The 19364-nt window shown below is 41.3% G+C and overlaps 1 protein-coding gene across 1 annotated transcript in view; it reads right to left on the bottom strand.

Annotated features, from left to right (window-relative positions):
* ZFC3H1 (zinc finger C3H1-type containing) overlaps nucleotides 1–19364 on the bottom strand; it is a 69848-nt gene that overhangs the window by 37127 nt on the left and 13357 nt on the right. The window contains 11 exon segments of the mRNA XM_025207166.1: nucleotides 124–298; nucleotides 1503–1649; nucleotides 2744–2862; nucleotides 3322–3459; nucleotides 6885–7049; nucleotides 8105–8308; nucleotides 9574–9674; nucleotides 15272–15395; nucleotides 16399–16625; nucleotides 16979–17174; nucleotides 17433–17497. Of these exon segments, the coding sequence (XP_025062951.1) occupies nucleotides 124–298; nucleotides 1503–1649; nucleotides 2744–2862; nucleotides 3322–3459; nucleotides 6885–7049; nucleotides 8105–8308; nucleotides 9574–9674; nucleotides 15272–15395; nucleotides 16399–16625; nucleotides 16979–17174; nucleotides 17433–17497 (1661 nt within the window).

The raw sequence follows: 19364 nt of genomic DNA, 5'->3' as shown, positions 1-19364 counted from the left end.
GTAAAATCACACACCTGTATAAAAAAAAAAAAATGGAATTCCCCTACAAATACATAAGTTTATTAGCTCTAGCAAATTACTTGAACAAGAGATTTACTAAATAAAAAACCCCAAATAACTTACTTGTTCCTGAAGCTTTTTCAAAAATATCTTATTAACATTCAGGATCTTCTCAGTTGCTTGCAGTTGCTCAGCAAGTTTATTAATCTTATTTTCAGCAATTCGAACATTTTCTCTTTTCTTTACCTCTTGCTGCAGCAAATGCTTTAAAACAGATTCATCCTTCATCAAGAGAAGTCTAAAAATAAAAAATAAATATACATTAAGGAACACACATTTTTGAACATCAAAACTTCATAAACCCAGCAATGCCATGTTGAATCCCAAGTTAAAACATCTAAAGCTTTTTTGTAAAAATTAAAACTTTCAATGAGATTGCCCAAAATATGCATTACACAGTTAAGTAATTGAAAACACCGAAATACAGATTTAGTCTATGCTGTCATTTGAAATTTAGGAGTGAAGTAAGCAAGAAGCATATCTTAAATGTCTTGCTGGAAGTTTTAGATGTTCTAAAAATACCACTCCATGGTCATATTTTGTCAAGCAGCAACTCAGGCCTCCTCTAAGCCAGGCTGAGGAGCTAAGCCATCATTTGGACTTGCAAAAGGACGGCATCAGTTGCTTCCAAAGGAAGCTGCACTAGGAGCAGAAAAAGACAAACTTGGCTGGTGGGGCCTGGGGGGGGGGGGGGGGGGGGGGCAGTGGAGAGAGGCATTTCTGCTAATACTTGACTCCAAATTAAGAACAATTTGGTTGGGAGCCCAGTAAATAAAAGTCTTGAGCCATGATGGTCAGAGCCAGGGAAGAGGGCTGTTGAACACCTACCTTCTGCATAGTAAATTTATGGTCAGGTGACATACAGAAGCAAGTTTAAAGAAAGGACGCACAGGAAAACATTCAGCAATCTTATTACAAACAAAATAGTACTAATCTATTTTTATTCTGATAGTGCCAGAGGACAGCAGGCCTATCAAACATGCCTCAAGGAGGAAAGACATGGCCTGAGTGCCACACCACAGAGGAAGCACTTGGCTCAGAAGTTTTAATTAGAAATATTTTTTTTAAGTTTCACAGATACAAGCATTTTTTTTTTTTACGTGTCAGCTTACAGACTACTGAGCTACATAGAGTGGAAGCAGTCTCATTTTTACTGGAATGACAGTTGATAAATGTAATTTATCAGAAGCAAAGTAATTTGAAACGGTATCATCAGTACAAGAATATAGTCATTTACACAAATCAATTGGATATAAAACACTGTCAGATGGTATTATAACTCTATACTTTAATGGACTGAAAAATGACTATGTAAGGTACAAAACTATGGATAATGAAGGCCCTTATTATAATGAAAAAATTAACATTGAAAATAAAATTTGAATTTTTCACCCCCTTAAACAAAATTCAGCATACTGCTTACATCATAGTGAAGGACTTACTTGTGTTTCTTAAGTTTTGCTTCTGCTTCTGTCACTTGTTTTGTAACTATTGCTATTCTACTGATCCCATCAACTTCACCATCAGAATTTGCAGGAGATGAATTGTTCTTCATTGAATCAGACTTAATTAAGCGCTGCTTCTCACGACTAGAACAGACAAATCAAGAATTAAATCTCCAGCAATTTTCAGTTAGTTAGATTTCATAGATTTCTAGGGTCAGAAGGGACCTTGTAGATAATCAATTCTGACCCACTGCTGCAGGCAGGAAAGAGCACTGGGGTTAAATAACCCCAGCTAGGTGCCCGTCTAATCTCTTCTTGAACACCTCCAGGGTAGGGGGAAAGCACCACCTCCCTTGGAAGCCCAACGTATATTTTGGCAGCCCTCACTATAAAGAATTTCTTCCTGATAGCCAATCTAAATCTACTCTCCTTTAGTTTGTGGCTGTTATTTCTAGTAACCCTGAGGGCCACCTGGTAAACAGAGTATCCCTTATTCCCTGCTGACCCTCCCCCAATGAGTTTGCAGACGGTCACAAGATCACCTCTCAGCCTTCTCTTGCAGAGGCTGAGGAGATTCAGGTCCCTCAGTCTGTCTTCATAGGATCTTACCTGCAGGCCCTCAACCATACAAGCAGCCCTTCTCTGAACCCTCTCAAGGTCATCCACATCCCTCTTGAAGTGCGGTGCCCAAAATTGGACACAGTACTCCAACTGCAGCCTACCCAATGCCGCATAGAGGGGAAGTATCACCTCCCTAGACATGCTCATGATGCACCTACTAGTGCAAGAAAGTACAGTTAGCCTTACTTATTACCTTGTCACATTGGCGACTCATGTTCATTTTTGCATCGACTAAGGCTCTGAGATCCCTTTCCACTGCCATGGTACTCAGAATGGTACTTCCCAGTCTATAGTATTGGAGATTCTCTCCCCCAGGTGCAGCACCTTGCACTTATCCTTGTTAAATTGCATCCTATTTTGATGTGCCCACTTCCTCAATATATCCAAATCCGCCTGGATTCGCTTGGGAGTCATGTTTTCTGAACACACATACTCATGTAACACAGGTATGCAGCTGTATTGTCTAGTCTAGAAAGTAATAAGGCTATATTTCAAACTAAGATGCACTACAGATCAATTCTAAAGATCTCTAAATATGATAGCTTTTTGTCTCAATTAAAGAGACTGATTATTGAATAGTATAAAGTAAAAGTTATTTTGATGGCAGACTAACATACTTGGCAATCTCTTCTTTTAAAAGTCTATATTCTATCTTCTTATCTTCTGGTAAAGCTTCTGGGGTTCTCATAGGATCATTTTCTTTTTCTGACTTTGGAGGAGCTTTGGTTTTTGAGGCCTATTAAAAAGAGAAATCAAAATATGCAAATTACACACAAATCTAAACTAAAATTCAAATGCTTACTACAAGCTATAATTTTCCTTAAGGAACACTTAAATGTAAAATTTAAAGGCTTTAAGCAGTTTTAGATTTTAAAAAAATGAATGTTAAAAAGGCTTTTGAAGGAAAAATATTTGAATATTAGCTCTTTATCTTATCTGCAAAAAGTTAAGGGGTCTGCATTAATTTCATTTTTCAATTACATATTTTCACTCAATTTAGGTTGCAGGTTTCTATTTTTAACTAAAACAGAGTTGCATTAGAATTGTAATGCAATGAAAATATGATTGCCCAGACAGAGTACCAGAAAAATGTATTCAAATCCTTTTTAAACAACCCCATATCTGTAGATCCAAAAGATACGGTTTAACTTCAGTATTTACAGAAATATTAAAATTAATTAGATATTTTATTTACCTCAACATTCCTCCTTGCTTCCTTGATCATAGATTCTAGTCCACCAAATACACTGTTAGTTGAGTTAGATGGTTCTCCATCAGATTCACTATCATCTGAATCATTTAGCGTCACAACCACTGACTTATGCTTTGGAAGCTATAAAATACATAACAATGGTAATTACAGAATTATATCTGACTTTATTTTGAGAATCTTCAATCCATTTGCTATATCTGAGTACCTCTACTAGAGTACCTACTACTAGAACTCTTAAGTGTCTGGCAAAAGTCACGTAAGATAGGAAAACATTTTCTGCAATTTACGTTTTGAGAAGTGACAGTTCTCAAAAGATAGTTCATGAGAATGAGTGGGAGAAATAATTGTACATATAGAACCTACACTTGTAGGCAACCACGCTCTCCCCAAATCTTCTTTCTACTTCCTAAATGTAGGCTTGGCAAATGTCAATCAACCGGGATAACTGTGGAATAATTCCAGGGTGGATAAAAATCAACGCTTTAAAATAAATAAATAAATAAATAAATAACATTGGATTTTTTCATTCAAATCAGATGTTTTTATTTAATTGCATTTTTTTAAGATGCTTTAAAAAAAAAAAAACAGTTTTAATTTAAGATATATTAAAGCTCAAAAATATCATCATGAAATAGGGATTATAACTTCTAATTACATACTATTTCAGACAATATATTCATGTAACCTTTTTAGAAGTTTTATAAATAGGCAACAACAGGCCATGGGCTATATTAGGAGCCCAATCTTAATGGGGTTCCTAGAGGCTTCTCTATAGATTAGTAAAGATTAAAGAAAACCATTCTACCCAATGGGACTCAATGCTCAATCTAGAAGATCCTATTAAGCATCTCTGTGATGCTTAGTTTCAGTTCTCAAACTGGATTTGTCTCTCCAGAGATCACAGGTAGAAAAGGTTCTTTGGGTAGATGTGATGTCTTTTATCAAACCAACTAAATAGTTGGAAAAAATGTTCTTTGCAAGCTTTTGGGCGCGCACACCCTTTTTCAGTATAGGGAGAGTTTGTAGCCTCCAGAAATAACATCCTTGTTAACAAAAGTATATGGAGATGAGAAATAACAAACCTGATTACCCAACCATCAGCCCCACTGTCTCTGTAAGTTTGTGTGCAGTCAAGCCTTTACCTTTCTCTAAAAGTGCAGTTTCAAGAAGTTAAATGAATAAAGGATATCATACAAAAAGAACGCACTTTTTGAAGAAAACAATGACTAAATTGAGGCTTCCTGGCCAGTGATTTAAATCAAATCCACCCAGAATAATTCTCACCCTTATCTCAGAATACCATCCTCTGTCATTGTAGAGATTTAAAACAAAAATTCCAATATCTCATGTCTGGTAGAAAAAAAAAATGCTCTGCATCTTCCTGGATCCTTAATATTCCTCATCTAGAAAATCCTGGGATTACTGTCTATATTTCCTGCAGTTATGCCTCTGCAATAACAGTCATTTGGAACAGCAGAGCTAAACAGCAGTCCTGATCACTTACACTGTACTGTTCCTCTCAAACAAACTGGGAACATACAACAGATATGTTCCTACAAAGGGTGGAATAAATCTGCAAATTTTGGCTGTTCCTTTACTATCACTTTTGGTTAAAATGTAGAATCTTTATTATTGCAGTACTGCAAACACTAAGCATTGAAATTTCTACGAGTCAAACCCAAAACACCACAAGTTCCTGACTAGTTAAATAGAACGCTGGATTTAAAAAAAAAAGGAAGGCCAATAAGCATTCAGGGTATATTTTTTTACCATATTTTCAAGACTTTTCCCTCCACAGCCATAAGGACTAGAAACTCATGTTTAGAAAGTTGAATGGACATTCCCATACAATCACTTGATTTTCAGAAAAAGGACTTTAATTAAAATGGCACAAGTTACAAGATTTTTCATCAGTACATGAAAACACAATGTTTTCAAAGTTCAGACTGATGGGAATTAATGATACATTTGTTGCAGTGTTAGTGGGGGAAGAAACTGTACAAGTGATCTGCTGATTCCTTTAAAATACAAAATCAAAAGCATTTCTGTTCTACACATTAAATAGAACATTTGCAATGAATAATTAATTTAGCAAGCACAAAAACTGTGCAATTTTTTCATCGCTGTTGGTAAAAAAAACAAACTTTCTTATTAGAACAGCTCTTCAAGATGAAGAGTTGCAAATAAGAAACTATAGCTGAAAAAAAATGAGCAAACATGCAAAGATCCGCCCATCAACTTTTAACAGATGTTAAAATTAACTGAGCTATGAATCATTAACAACTAGACTGTATATGACAGGGGTGGCCAACCTGCAACATGAGTACCACAAGTGGCTCATACATACCATGCTTCCCTGCAGTGAGGGGCACAACTCTACACTGCTGCCCATGCTGCTCCCATGCACACAGGGGAAGCGTGGCAGGGCAGTGGGGAGCTTGGAGCAGGCAGCTTTCTGTGCCCCCCTGCAGTGCCAGGTTCCAAGCGGTAAGGGCAGCACAGCAGGGAGCATCACTGGTATGTGCTGCCTCCCAGGCTGGAAGGCAGCTGGGGCCGGGATGGAGAGGCAGCAAATGCTTGCAGCTGGCCCAGGTTCTGGGAAGCTGCTGACACAGAGCACGGGATGGTGAGCAGGGCTGAGGGGCAAGGGGCACAAACAGGCCATCCTGCCATGTACCCCCTGCCCTCATTTTGTTTTTCTGGCATGCCAGCACTCCAGCACCTTCCAAGGTAGGTATTGTGGGGGTTTTCGGCACTCCAGCCAACAAACGTTGCCTACCCCTGCTCTACAATCTGCACAGGATAAATCTAGAGTTATCCATCTCCTATTTAATTACCCTCCCTGGCATCTGCCATTACCGGCAGACGAAACATCTCTAGCCATTCTGTTCAAACTTATGACTGTGACTCTGCTGCCTTCCCCTCAAAATCATAAGAGGATCATGAGCCATTTCCAAGGCTCAAGGAAGATGAGGAATATCACAAATCTTGCTGACTTGAACTGAACTCATTTTCCCCCCCAACATCTATTAAAATCGAATTCAAGTCTTTCAGTGTCCAGACTAAATATGATTAAATATCTGACACATGGACTACTAGATTAGCACTGCCATGTCAAATATCTACCTTCCTTAAAAATGAGGCCTGGAGTAAGGGAAAAAAAAATCAAAGAACTAAACCATGTTCTGCCTGCAAAGTCTTCTTTGAAATCTTCAGTTTAGTAAAATAACACCAAAGCAAACTGAAGTATATTTAAAACATTCTTTAAGAGACTCAATGGACTTTGGATTAGGCTTCTAAATGCTTACAGTGCTTTGAAGATATAAAAGGTCCTAAATGTTAATAATTCTTGAGTGTCACCTTGTTTCTTTAAGATTAAAAGATGCTGATTACCAAAGTAATCAGCTACTCGAATAATGTTTAACTGAAATGTCTATACCATTTTGTGCTCAATTGCCAAAATAGCTGAAATCTGTTTGCTGTTTTGGTCCAAGACAACTTTGCTAGGTGGTCTTATAAAATGAAGACTTCAACTAATTACTTACCGTGATCACTGCTCGTGGAGGTCTAGGTACTCTAACAAACTTTGTGCTCTGCACCCGAGGCTGGGATACAGTATTAATACTGACTGCTGATAAATTGCTTCTTGGCACAGATTGAGAATTGTCTGGAACAGGAGGTGAAGGTGGACCACTATTACTTGAAGTTTCCTAAGAAAATAAGATTTTAAAAATCCAAATCAGAAAGCAGCACAATGCACTAGGACAAAGTGTTTTCAAGAAGTACAGAACTATAGACTACACTTAATTAAAAGCAGTAGCATGTTAGTGCCCCTGCCATTTCCACAAACTCTTGAAAGCAGACGCTATACCACCCAGAAAACCACCCAACTTTTTTCTGAAAGGTATACCATTACTACTATATATATAGTTGCATAGCAATGCCAAAAATGTATTGGGTAAGAATGGCTGTGCTCCAGTTTAAAAGTGATATACAAAGGAAAGATAGCTGCAACCTTTTTATGATGCCAGAAGGGCAGACAATTTTATTTTCACTAAAAGTAAGGGAAGAATTAGGATGGTTTTTACTTTAAATACTGTGTCACGTTCTAGTTTTCTAGCAACACGTGCTGCTAGAAAACTAAAACAAAGTAAAAGCCCTTTCAATTTTAAATGAGCAAGGTAAGTGATGCTGAATTATTCCAAGAGTTTAGGAGAAGCAATGTTTTTTTAATACCTTTTGTTAAACTAACTGTAAGAGATAGTCTAACAAATGTTAAGAGAAAGGTTTGACAAACCCTTTCACAGGTCTTGAGAAGCAGGCAGCTTGAGTTAAAACAGCAGACAGGAAGGCATTGAAAGCTTATCAAACCTCTCTCCCAACTATACAGTTGGTCCAATAAAAGATATAACGCAAATCCTTGCCTATCATACTTTTCCTGGACCATCACAGCTACAAAACTCCAATTTCACTGCAAGAGTTTATTCACTTTTCACTTATTCAACTAACAAACAAGCAATTATAAATCCTCCTCCCTCCAAACTGATTTTCAGTCCCTTGAAGTGTCATAATCCAGTCATACCAGATCAGATGAAACTGGCAAATTTAAAACAGATATTTATTCTTTAAATTAACTCAGGGTCATATTATATATCAATAAAATAGCATAAAATGAGCCTATTCCCCATATGTTGCAGGTCACACTTATAATTAAGATCAAAACTGCCATCTAGAGGCTATATTCACAGATTACAGAATGGAATACCTCAGATCTGAAAGCTCGTTTATTAGCTAGAGACTTGAGAAGCTCTTCTCGTAGCAGCATTTCCTCTTCTTCCTCCTCATCTGCAAACGGAGGTTTTGGTGGCTGTTCAGGTTCCTCAGGTGGAAGGGGTGGGAGAGGTGGAGGAGGTTCAAGAGAAACACAAGAAATGCTATCCATATAAAGTTGGCTTAAAGGCTGTATTGCCTAAAAAGTAATAAACAAAAAAAAATTGAAAAATCTAACTATTGTTTATTCTGGATAATTTAGCAAAGGTCAAATTAAAACAGATTACATCAGGGTTTGGAACTGTAACTCAAATGTTGTGATTCAGACATGAAAAGGCTGAAGCTAAAAAAAGTTGCTCCTATTTACAAAGGAAGGCAAGCAGCCAGGCAATGACAATAAGGGCATAACTACACTGTACAGTAGCTGGGTACAAATAAATTAATTTGGGAATAGAACTAGACTAGCCACGGCAGCCCAAAGCTAGACACAAATTAATTTACTGTTAAGAAACTGTGACCTTATAATAAAGCTTTAAGAGCTGCCCCAGGCAGTGTTCTTATAAAGTCCTTTGACGGTATTTAAGTTTTATAAAATGAGGAGCAACACCTAAACAAAACAAAAGACAAAAAAAAGTGCCTGTATGCACCTGGAAGAGGAAGCCAAACAAATAGGTATATAAATTGCTACTGGAATCACAGGAGAGAAGGCAACCAGAGTCTAGTTGAAAGTGGCAGTGCATCCCTGACAGAGGGAGTGGAAAAGGCATGCAATAGAACAACAGCAGGACGTTGTCTCTTTGTGATTAATATGGGCAAAAGGACATTCACTCATAATGAGAGCCTAGAAATAAAGCCGAGGATGGAAGAAGGAATTGAGCTCCCTTCTTCTTCAGTTATGCAATCTGGAAGTGATGAATATAACTCTCTAAAGCAGGCGTGTCAAAGAGGTGGCCCATGGCCCCCTTATCCAGCCCCTGGTGCTTGCTCTAGGTCTGACAGTTCACTCAAGCAGCACGTGCAGCAAGCACCAGCCACACGCACAGGGCCTGGCTGGTCTGCAATGCATGTCACACACAGGACCAGCCTTCACTCTGGATTCAATCTGGGCTGTAGACTGGCCCCACACCACAGGGCCATATGAGTTTGACATCCCTACTCTAAAGCAAAAAGTAAAGCAAGAGTGTGACTAGAACCCCAAGCAGAAACAGACAGAAACCAGAGAAACTATAAGAGGTTGAAAGAACTGCTTGATTTGGCTGGTCCTGGAAAAAGACTAAATCACTCCAAATTACTTCCCTAAAGCAGGGCAACAGGTCAGCATTAAAAGTGCCAAAAGTCTACAAGAGGTCACAAAAATTTTCAAATACTTTGAAGAAACAAACACAGGATCCAATATATAGTTTAAAGAAACATCAATTTAAATAATTAGAGCCAACATAATTTTTTTTAAGTTTCATTGCTTACCGGAACTGGAAGTGGCAATGACAAGGCAACTGGTGGTGCAGGAGGAGGAGGAAAATATCCCATTGGACACTCAAAGAAGGGAGGCTGTACTGGAGAAGATGCTACAACAAAAATATATTGGTAATTACCAACCACCAGCCTAGGTTACGCAGATCAATTTACTGATAATCTCATTTCAAATCATCACAATAAAACAAAGTGCAGAAGCACTTGATTTACAAACGACTCAATTTTTGGTAAGTGAAACCAAAACAGGAGACAGTATTTATTTTTTTCATACCTCCAAAACATACGTAGATCTGTTTCATGTCTTATTGCTACTTTTTAAAATATTTTATATTTTTATTTTATATTATGTGGAGATAGGCCTGTTGAAACTCTCTGGGTTGAAGTCAGAGGGGGACACATCTGCTACAGACCAGCGCTTCTCAAACTATATGATGTGGCGGACCGGCAATTTTTTTTGCAATGGTCCAGGGACCAGTGCCCGGTTCAGCCGGTGGCAGCAACAAGATGATGAACAGGGAAAGTGCGAGTCCCTTAATGAATGAGGGAGGCAATCTAGTGACCAGGGACCTTGGTTTCCCCTGATAAAAAAAAAAAAAATGCAAATTTTCTGATAAAACCCCCCAACTCCATAATTAAAATGAAAGGCCACTATATATACAGGTATCAGTTGAACACAATGTTTTATTGATATATTTACAATTTTAAAGCAATTTGGAAGCATACCAGTGCCTGAATCACTATAATAAAATAAATTCTAAATACTGATAAATTTTGGCATTTGATTTTGCGTTTATCATCATGGAAACATCAGAGCTCCCCCTGCCCTGTTAGCTTACAGAATGCAGGTCCAGGCCCCTCACTCACAAGCCACAGACCCCCAGCCCTGCTGGGGCCCCCTCACAGTCACCTGAGCCCTGCTGGCAGTTCTTGCCCCACATCCACAGCGCCCTGCCCACCCCCAGCCCTGCTGGAGGGAGCCCCCAGCTGCCAGAGCTATGGGGCCAGGGACCCAGGTCCACAGCTCCCTGCCCTCCATTACAGCACCCAAGCCCTGGCTGCCAGGGTGGAGTGGAGCACAAAGCCCGGGTCCCCCACCCCTGCTGCCTGCAGGCTCAAGCAGAAGATGGGGCTGGCGCCTCAATATTGCATAGACTCCCAGGGGGGCAAGGAAGACCCATGCCCACCAGATCTGTGCATGGGGTGGGGATGGGCATGGGTTGCCTGCTGCAGGCTCTGGCTCCCAGCCCTGCTGGCTTCCCCTGGGGCCTCTGCAGCCTAGTGGGTGTAACCCAGCACTGCAAGTCAGAGCAGAGATGCACTGGGAAACTCCTTACTGCTGCAAATGCCTCACTGCCCTGGCAAGGTGTCCCCTGCACAGCAGCAAAGGGCACAACCCCATGCCACTGCTGCCACATGGGTAGGGGGCACCTCGCCAGGGCAACATGGAACTCACAGCAGTAAGGAACTTTCCTGCACAGCCCCGCTCTGTCCTGCAGCGCTGGGTCACACCTGCTGGGCTGCGGAGACCCTGGGAGAGGGCAGCAGGGCAAGGAACCTGCACCTGCACCCGAAATGGTCTCCCCTGGATGCCTGTCCTCCCCTCTCCTCAGACAAGCTGCCCGCAGCCCAGTCCCACTCTCCGCCGGGGCCCTGCAGCCACGCATTCTAGCCCTCAGCCTCAAGTACCACCCAGCTGGGCAGCAGCTCCAGCCCCAATCCTGCCCAACTCACTCCCTATCTGCCTATGGAGGCCTCAATCCTGCCCCCACAGACTTACCGAGAGCTACTCTACAACCTACCTGGCAGCCATATACACATGTCATACATACATGCCTGACCGTCCTCCTCCCACTTCCCTCCAGCCCTGTGCAGGATGGAACTCTGCTAGCCTGCAGACAGCTCTTTGCAAAAGTGTAAAATGTGCAGGTTTCCCTCTTAAAATGAGAAATTTACATTTCCCTTGGGTAAAGGGGGAAATCCATGTATTTCCTCTGTCTTCCCATGGGAAACAGAAAACCCGGATCCCTGGTTATGATAGATGATGCAGAAAGGACTCAATGCCTTTTTTACCTCAGTCTTCACAGGCAAGGTCAGCACAGCACATGGCAGCACAGTTTGGGGAGAAGATGAGCAGCCAATAGGGGAAAAATAACAGATTAGGGAATCAATGAGAAAAGCTGGACATGTACAAGTCCAAGGGGCCAGACATGATGCACCCAAGGGTGCTAAGGAATTTGGCTGATGCAATTGCAGAGCCGCTGGGCATTATCTTTGAAAACTTGTGGCAATCAGGGGAAGTCCTGGATGACTGGAAAAGGGCAAATATAATGCCCATCTTTAAGGAAGGAATGGAGGAGGATCCAAGGTACTACAGACTACCTGAGGTCAGCCTCACCCAAGTCCCTGAAAAAATCATGGAGCAGGTCCTCAAGGAATTAATTTCTAAGCACTTGGAGAAGAAGGTGATTAGGAACAGTCAGCATGGATTTACCAAGGGCAAGTCATGCCTGACCAACCTGACTGCCTTCTACGATGAGATAACTGGTTCTATGGATGAGGAGAGCGCAGTGGATATGACTTGACTTTAGCATGGCTTTTGATAGGGTCTTTGCAGAATTCTTGCAAACAAGCAAAAAAAGTACAGGTTTGATGAATGGACTGTAAGGTGGATAGAAAACTGGCTGGAGTGTTGGGCTCAAAGGCTAGTAAATCAATGGCTCGATGTCTAGTTGGAAACTGGTATCAAGCATGGAGTGCCCCAGGAGTCGGTCCTGGGGTCAGTTTTGTTCAATATCTTCATCAACGACCTGGAAGATGAGATGGAGTACATCCTCAGCAAGTATGCAGATGACTCCAAGTTGGGGGGAGGACACGACACGGATGGACGGACACACACACACACACACACGGACGGACGGGAGGAGGAGGGGAGTAGAAGATATGCTGGAGGGTAGGGTTAGGATTCAGAGACCTAGACAAATTGGAGGTTTGGACCAAAAGAAATCTTGTGAGTGCTGGCTACATTTTTGGGTTTAGATCTGTTATTTATTCTTTAGTACACATATATGCAGTTAACATGTTATAGTTTAGTGAGTTATTATAATATATACATATATAGTTAACATAAATTACTATTGTTTGACATAAGGATAGCTAAGTGCTTGCTTGTTATAGGAAGACCCAGAAACCACCAGCAGTGGAAAGGATTCCCACAGAAAACCTGACACCAGTGATTCACACCCACAGATAAGGAAGGTAAGATGGGGGGAGGGAGTCTCGCCCAGGCCATAACGGGTCTCATTGGAGATAAAAAGTGCAACTGGAAGCACAAAAACAAGGCCAACTCTGGGGTGGAAAAACTCCAGTTACAGTGTTACGGGAACTGCATCTGGGAAACCCCTTACTGGCTGAACAAGATGCAGCAGACTTAATGCACCAGTAATTGAGCACCAGCGCAGGACAGATGGCATGAAGTAAAGGTATAAACCTGAAATGGAAAACACTCTTCCAGCATCAGCCTGCAATTGAGGTCACTGAAGCAGCAGACCCACAGATCAGCGTACTGGCCAGACATCTGCATTCCTTCACCATCCCTAGAAACCCGGTGTGTGGTGAGATCTTTGCTTACTTGCTAATCATATGCTGCTTCTGTGCATCAGTACAAGTCTCCCAGTATCAAATGGACATGTCGTGATTGCTCTTTGATGGTTGCACCTAGTCCTGAACAGAGTATTGGCTGCTGATTCAGGAAGTTAGGCCAACAGTGAGGTTCTATAAGGACAAGTGCAAGGTCCTGCATTTAGGATGGAACAATCCCATGCACCAGTACAGGTTGGGGACCGAATGGCTAAGCAACAGGTGTGCAGAAAAGGACCTGGGGGTTCTAGTGGACAATAAACTGAATATGAGCCAACAATGTGTGTCCTTGTTGTCAAAAAGGCTAATGGCACCCTGGGTTGCATTAGTGTTGCCAGCAAATCAAGAGAAGTAATTACTCTCCTCTATTCAGCACTGGTGAGGCCACCTCTGGAGCACTGTGTCCAGTTTTGCTCCCCCTCGCCACCCTCACAAAAAGGATGTGGACAAATTGGAGAGAGACCCGTGGAAGGCAAGAAAAATGGTGAGGGGACTTCTGAGGAGAAGCTGAGGGAATTGGGCTTATTTAGTCTGGAGAAGAAAAGACTAAGAGGAAATTTAATAGCAGCCTTCAACTACCTGAAGAGTGGTTCCAAAGAGGATGAAGTTGGACTGTTCACAGTAGTAGCAAGTGAACAAACAAAAGCATCCACACCTGAGGACAGGGGGTTATCCAGGCTGACCTTGACAGGCTCAGTAAATGGGCGGACGAGAACCTAATGGTATTCAACACCGAAAAATGCAAGGTTCTCCACCTTGGGAGGAAAAACCTGCAGCATGTCTATAGGCTTGGCAGTGCTACGCTGACTAGCACTATGGACAAAGGCGACTTGGGGGTCAGGATTGACCACAGGATGAATATGAGCCTTCAATATGATGCTGCAGCCAGTAAAGCAAGCAAAACGCTGGCTTGCATCCATGGATGCTTCTCAAGCAAATCCCAGGACGTCATTCTCACATTGTACTCGGCCTTGGTGAGGCCACAGCTAGAGTACTGTGTCCAGTTTTGGGCTCCACAATTCAAAAAGGATGTGGAGAAGCTCGAGAGTAGAGAGGAGAGCCGCGCGCATGATCAGAGGTCAGGAAAACAGACCTTATGACGAGAGGCTGAGAGCCAAGAGACTTTTCAGCCTGGAAAAGCGCAGGCTCAGGGGTGACCTGATGGCCACCTATAAGTTTATAAGGGGTGTTCACCAGGACCTGGGGAAATGTTTGTTCACCAGAGTGCCCCAAGGGATTACAAGGTCAAATGGTTATAAACTCCTGCAAGACCATTTCAGGCTGGACATAAGGAAGAATTTCTTTACTGTCCGAGCCCCCAAGGTCTGGAATGGCCTGCCCCTGGAGGTGGTTCAAGCACCTACTTTGAACACCTTCAAGAGAAACCTGGATGTTTTTTTTGCTGGGATACTTTGACCCTAACTGACTTCCTGCTCCTGGGGCAGGGGGCTGGACTCTATGATCTTCTGAGGTCCCTTCCAGCCCTAATGTCTATGAAATCTATGAAACAAGGAGCAATGGTCTCAAATTGCAGCAAGGAAAGTTTACAAGAGATATTAGGAAAAATTCTCACTGGGAGGGTAGTAAGCACTGGAATAGATTACCCAGAGAGGTTGTGGTATCTCCATCCTGGTGGTTTTTAAGACCTGGCTAGACAAAGCCTTGGCTGAGATTATCTAGTTGGGGATGGTCCTGCTTGGAGCAGGGGGTTGGACTAGATGACCTCCTGAGGTCCCTTCCAACCCTAATTATCTATGATTTAATGATACTGTGAATGCAAGTATTCTCCAAAAGGATTCTTAGTAAAAATTTACCCCTACCCTCACGCGGTTTGATTTAACACACAAGTACATGCTTGTGAGTCAGTTCTAAATCCCTACACACAGTATTACTCACTCAGCCTCTTTGCTCGAATGATCATTTCCTTTCCGAGATAAGACTGCTCATATTATACATTAATATACAAAATAAACAACAGAACATATATAATATATTTAACCCTTTTTAACATTCTTCCTTTTCAACTAGGTCAGAAATTGAGTGTCAGTCTTACCTGGTGAGTTTGTTTCACTGTCTGTATCCATGGCAACTTCTTCATAGTTGTCATACTGATAAATCCCTCCTGCACTATCAGTAGACTGCTTATCTAAGGACCGTCTCAAGTCTGTATCTGAAGACTAAGCATACAGAAAGTGCAAGTCAGATTATTTAAATCATTTTTATTTGCTTTGAAGTCATCCTAATATTGCTAAGTGCCTTTTTATTCAAGTTCCACTTGGGAAGAAAGAAGAGAAATCTAACAGGTGAAGTCGTAACCTTCTCCCCATAACTACAAGTAGAGACTGAACAGGTTTTGAACAACGTTTTTTTTTTTTAGAAAGGGGGCCTCGAAAACCCCCCCCCCCCCCGTCTCTACTGGTCTAGTCAAGAAATATTATTAGAAGTACATTATTTGATCTGACTGGACCATAAGTGGCGTACAGCACACAATTCCACATCAGGAAAATATAATCTGTTTACCAAAACTCCAAACTCAACAATACAATACAGAGGCTGCATGACACCATGTGAACATCAATGTAAATGCAGGCATGAACAATGCACACTGAAACAAAAACAAAACCAAGCTGTTTCTACTGCCACTTCCAGGGTGACAGAGATAAGGCTAGATATAGATGTGATACACTCGATATTGACAATTCTATATTCCTAGTTTTCAGAGGTTTGCATTTAGGTATCCCCTACATTCTGGAAAGACAGAGTTAGGCAGCATTAAATTCTAACGTAACAGCTGTTTTTCTGATCACTCACTTGACTGTTCACCGATAAACGTACTTCTGCAGTTCAGCTCTCCTTTGGAAAATGCTGATTACCAAGTCTGGCTTCCAAAATAGCCATTTTAAAATTCAGCTACAACGTGGTATTCTCAGGGCTATAAAGCCAGAACTACATTAAGTACTTCTGAAACAACACTTACCTATCACTAACTTGCAGATACATAAATTTATGCAGAAGTTGTGACATGACCAAACCCACAGAGGAGTATCTGTCAGATGAAGAATTAAAATGAATTCCTAGATCCAAATTCTATACTTCACTAAACCATTGTTTACCAAAATCATGGATCTCAGATATGAACATGTTTATACAATGCAGTACCACAAATCCATTCCGTATCACCTTGCTTCTTGACCTCCTTTTTCCTCCAACAAGTTTCATGAACCGATTATACTGCTCTTCTTGATTTGAAAGGTCTCGAATTTTTCGGATTTCTTCTTCTCTTTTTCTTCTCTCCTCCTCCTCCTCCTGTTTTCTCAGATCCTCTTCCTTCTGACGTCTGTCTTGTTCCTTTTGCTGCTGCACCTTTTTCCATGCCTTTGTTTGTTGTTTCTTCAAAGTTTGCTTAGCTTTAAATAAAAATAAATGTATTTAACAACTTCCAGGAATGAGCACGCAAGTCCCCAAAGGCTACTCTTAACAAGTCTTAAGAGATGAGGATGAAAGGTGCTGTACAGATGCAGTGTAGTGGTAAAGACCAAGAGGGCCTTCAAAAGGAGACTAGATAGATACCTTGTTGGGGTCACTTGACCCCAGCGCTCTTTCCTGCCCATGGCAGGGGGTCGAACTTGATGATCTGCTCAGGTCCCTTCTGACCCTACCAACTATGAAACTATCATCAGCCACCTGACATAAGAGATCATGCTTTGGGCATCAGAATACCTAATATTGCCAGCCACTTCAATAATACTAAGCACATTACCTGGAGTGCTAGTTTTTCTGGTTGAATGCGTTTTTGTACTGGCTTTGACTTTCTGTACAGTTTTAGTCTTTGTTAATTTCTCTTTGCTTTCCTTCATCACTTGTTGTTCTTTCTGCTGCCATTTCTTACTGGCAGACTGAAGTGCAAGAAGTCGAAGCTGCAATTCAGACATCTCTTCCTCCTCATCAAGCAACTTCTTGCAAAAAAGAAAAGAGGACAATTTAAAAGTCATTAAATGTGTCATTTTTCAAGTTCACAAAGGGCTTTAAAATATATACAAACACACATCTTTAAGTGTCTCATTTCAATGAAGAGACAAGATTAAAATCCTGCTATGCATTTCATCACCAGTTTTTGAAGAGTAATACCGTCAAAGTCTAACCTGAATCCACAATTTAGAAGGAGGAATTAGAGGGACGTCACAGTACAATATTCCAGACATAGAGCACTTTACCTTCTCAGTTGTTACATCTGAAGTGCTGAGCTTTCGTACTAACGTTTGTTCTTTGTCTTCTTCGCCTTTAAAACAAAAATACACCTTTTCAGACAAAAGACGAAACTGCAGTTTGCACAGAACTACATGAAAATGATGTGCAAATCTGAAGCCACATTATATCATCCACATTACCAAAGCGTTAGTGTTAAGCTATTAGAAATCAAGTATAAGGACGATTGTTACAGACACTAGCAAGTTTTCAAATATAGAAGAGTAGAATTAGCATAATTGATCTCACTTTGAGAAGTGATAGTATGAGAGCATATATTAGTCCATTTTGTTCTTCTAGTAAGTTTCCATCTTAATATGCTTTTGCCCTCCTTTTTCCTTTTTTTTTTTTTTTTTTTTTTTTTTTTTTTTTTAGGGTGAACCAGCCTGTTTCATATTATAAATGGAATAAAAGCACCACTTGCCAGAAGACTGACACTTTTACTGAAGCAGGAACAATCAATCAGCCTTCTTATGCACACAGCTGAGCCTGGTTGGCTCCACCTGGAATTGAGGAAGCCCAGGCCATCGCAATATGTCATTCTCAGCATCTTAGAGAATCAACACTAAGATCCAAATCTAGTGAACCACCAAAAGAAAACACTTACCACACAGTTGCCCAAGAAGGGGAAGAGAGGTGTAAGGGGGGGAGGGGGAGCAAAAACACCAAAAAACAACCCCCTCTACCCCCAAACCCAATAAACAGCCTAATATCTCCTAAGACTCTCCAGAAACCCCTGTTATACTTTTCTGCCCACCGGTTGTATAGACACCAAATAGGAGGGAAAAAAATATATTGAACAACAAATCTCCAAGATTACTCTCTCATATTAAATGCTTTGGGAATGTAGATTTTACAATTAAGGCCACTCACACTCCAAACTGGGAAGAGAGAAACTGACATTCATCCTACTTCTTTCTGCGCCAAGTATTAGCACCTCTTCCTTAGCACCTCACCCCTCCCCTTCCAAAAAGGGAGAAATACTAAGGCAGAGTCCCAAGAAATTTTTTTCTAGACAGAACAAGAAATAAGACTATTCATCTCACACTGTACATTCAGGCACTGTTGGAAAAACACACATCAAACATTGAGAAATGGAATGCTGCCAGCTATGCTTTAACTTTGAAATATTCACTTTGAAAGTCTTATTACACAAACCACAGGCTAACAATAAAATTGTTTTAAAAAGCACATGAAAGGGCTTGTAAAACTATCTGAAACCACTTTAGAGATGAAAAATAGGCTAAACAGATTTCTTCTGTCATGGCCAGCGACAAAGCAAAGAAATTAAAATACTGATTCTGGTGCTAAAACCTTGCACAAGTTTCACTTAGCCTGAAGAAAGTTAACAGTGGAGCCCAGTTGTAAACTTGTTAACACTACCAAGCTTCAAAGCAGAACGTCAATCATAAACACCAGCAAAACATAACTTGTGTAATCTGAGAACAGCATTGAATTAATGATGATTCCATCCCCTTTACTGTATAGCTTTGTGTCTCGGACGGCCAGGGCCGACTCGAGTTACGCTCGTACATCAGGGCGGGCTGGTGAATGGAGAGGCTGACACAACTTATTGGTTGTAAAAAACTTTACTCACGCCACTTGCAATCACGACGCAGGTGGTCCGGTCGTCGGAACAACCACACGAGTTGTTCCAGCTGGCGGGGCCCAAGCCAGTTAATCCGTCCACAATTCAAAGCCGGCGGGGTTGCACTCGGTGACAGGAAGAAAGATCGATAGGTGATCAGTCTATCGATCGGCAGCCGCAAGTCAGGTAACTTCAGAGACACTCTGCAGAGTGCTCAAAGCTCTTCAACTTGGGCGGAAGTCGCGTGGAATTTTAAACGGCCAGTGAGCCAATTACTAGCCGCCACGTGTGAATAATTTAGCACTGGCCAATA

The sequence above is a fragment of the Alligator sinensis genome, unplaced genomic scaffold, assembly GCF_000455745.1.
Source record: "Alligator sinensis unplaced genomic scaffold, ASM45574v1 scaffold1021_1, whole genome shotgun sequence".
NCBI classification, from domain to species: domain Eukaryota; kingdom Metazoa; phylum Chordata; order Crocodylia; family Alligatoridae; genus Alligator; species Alligator sinensis.
The sequence above is the reverse complement of the archived record's forward strand: the minus strand, read 5'-3'. Positions and strand labels throughout refer to the sequence as shown.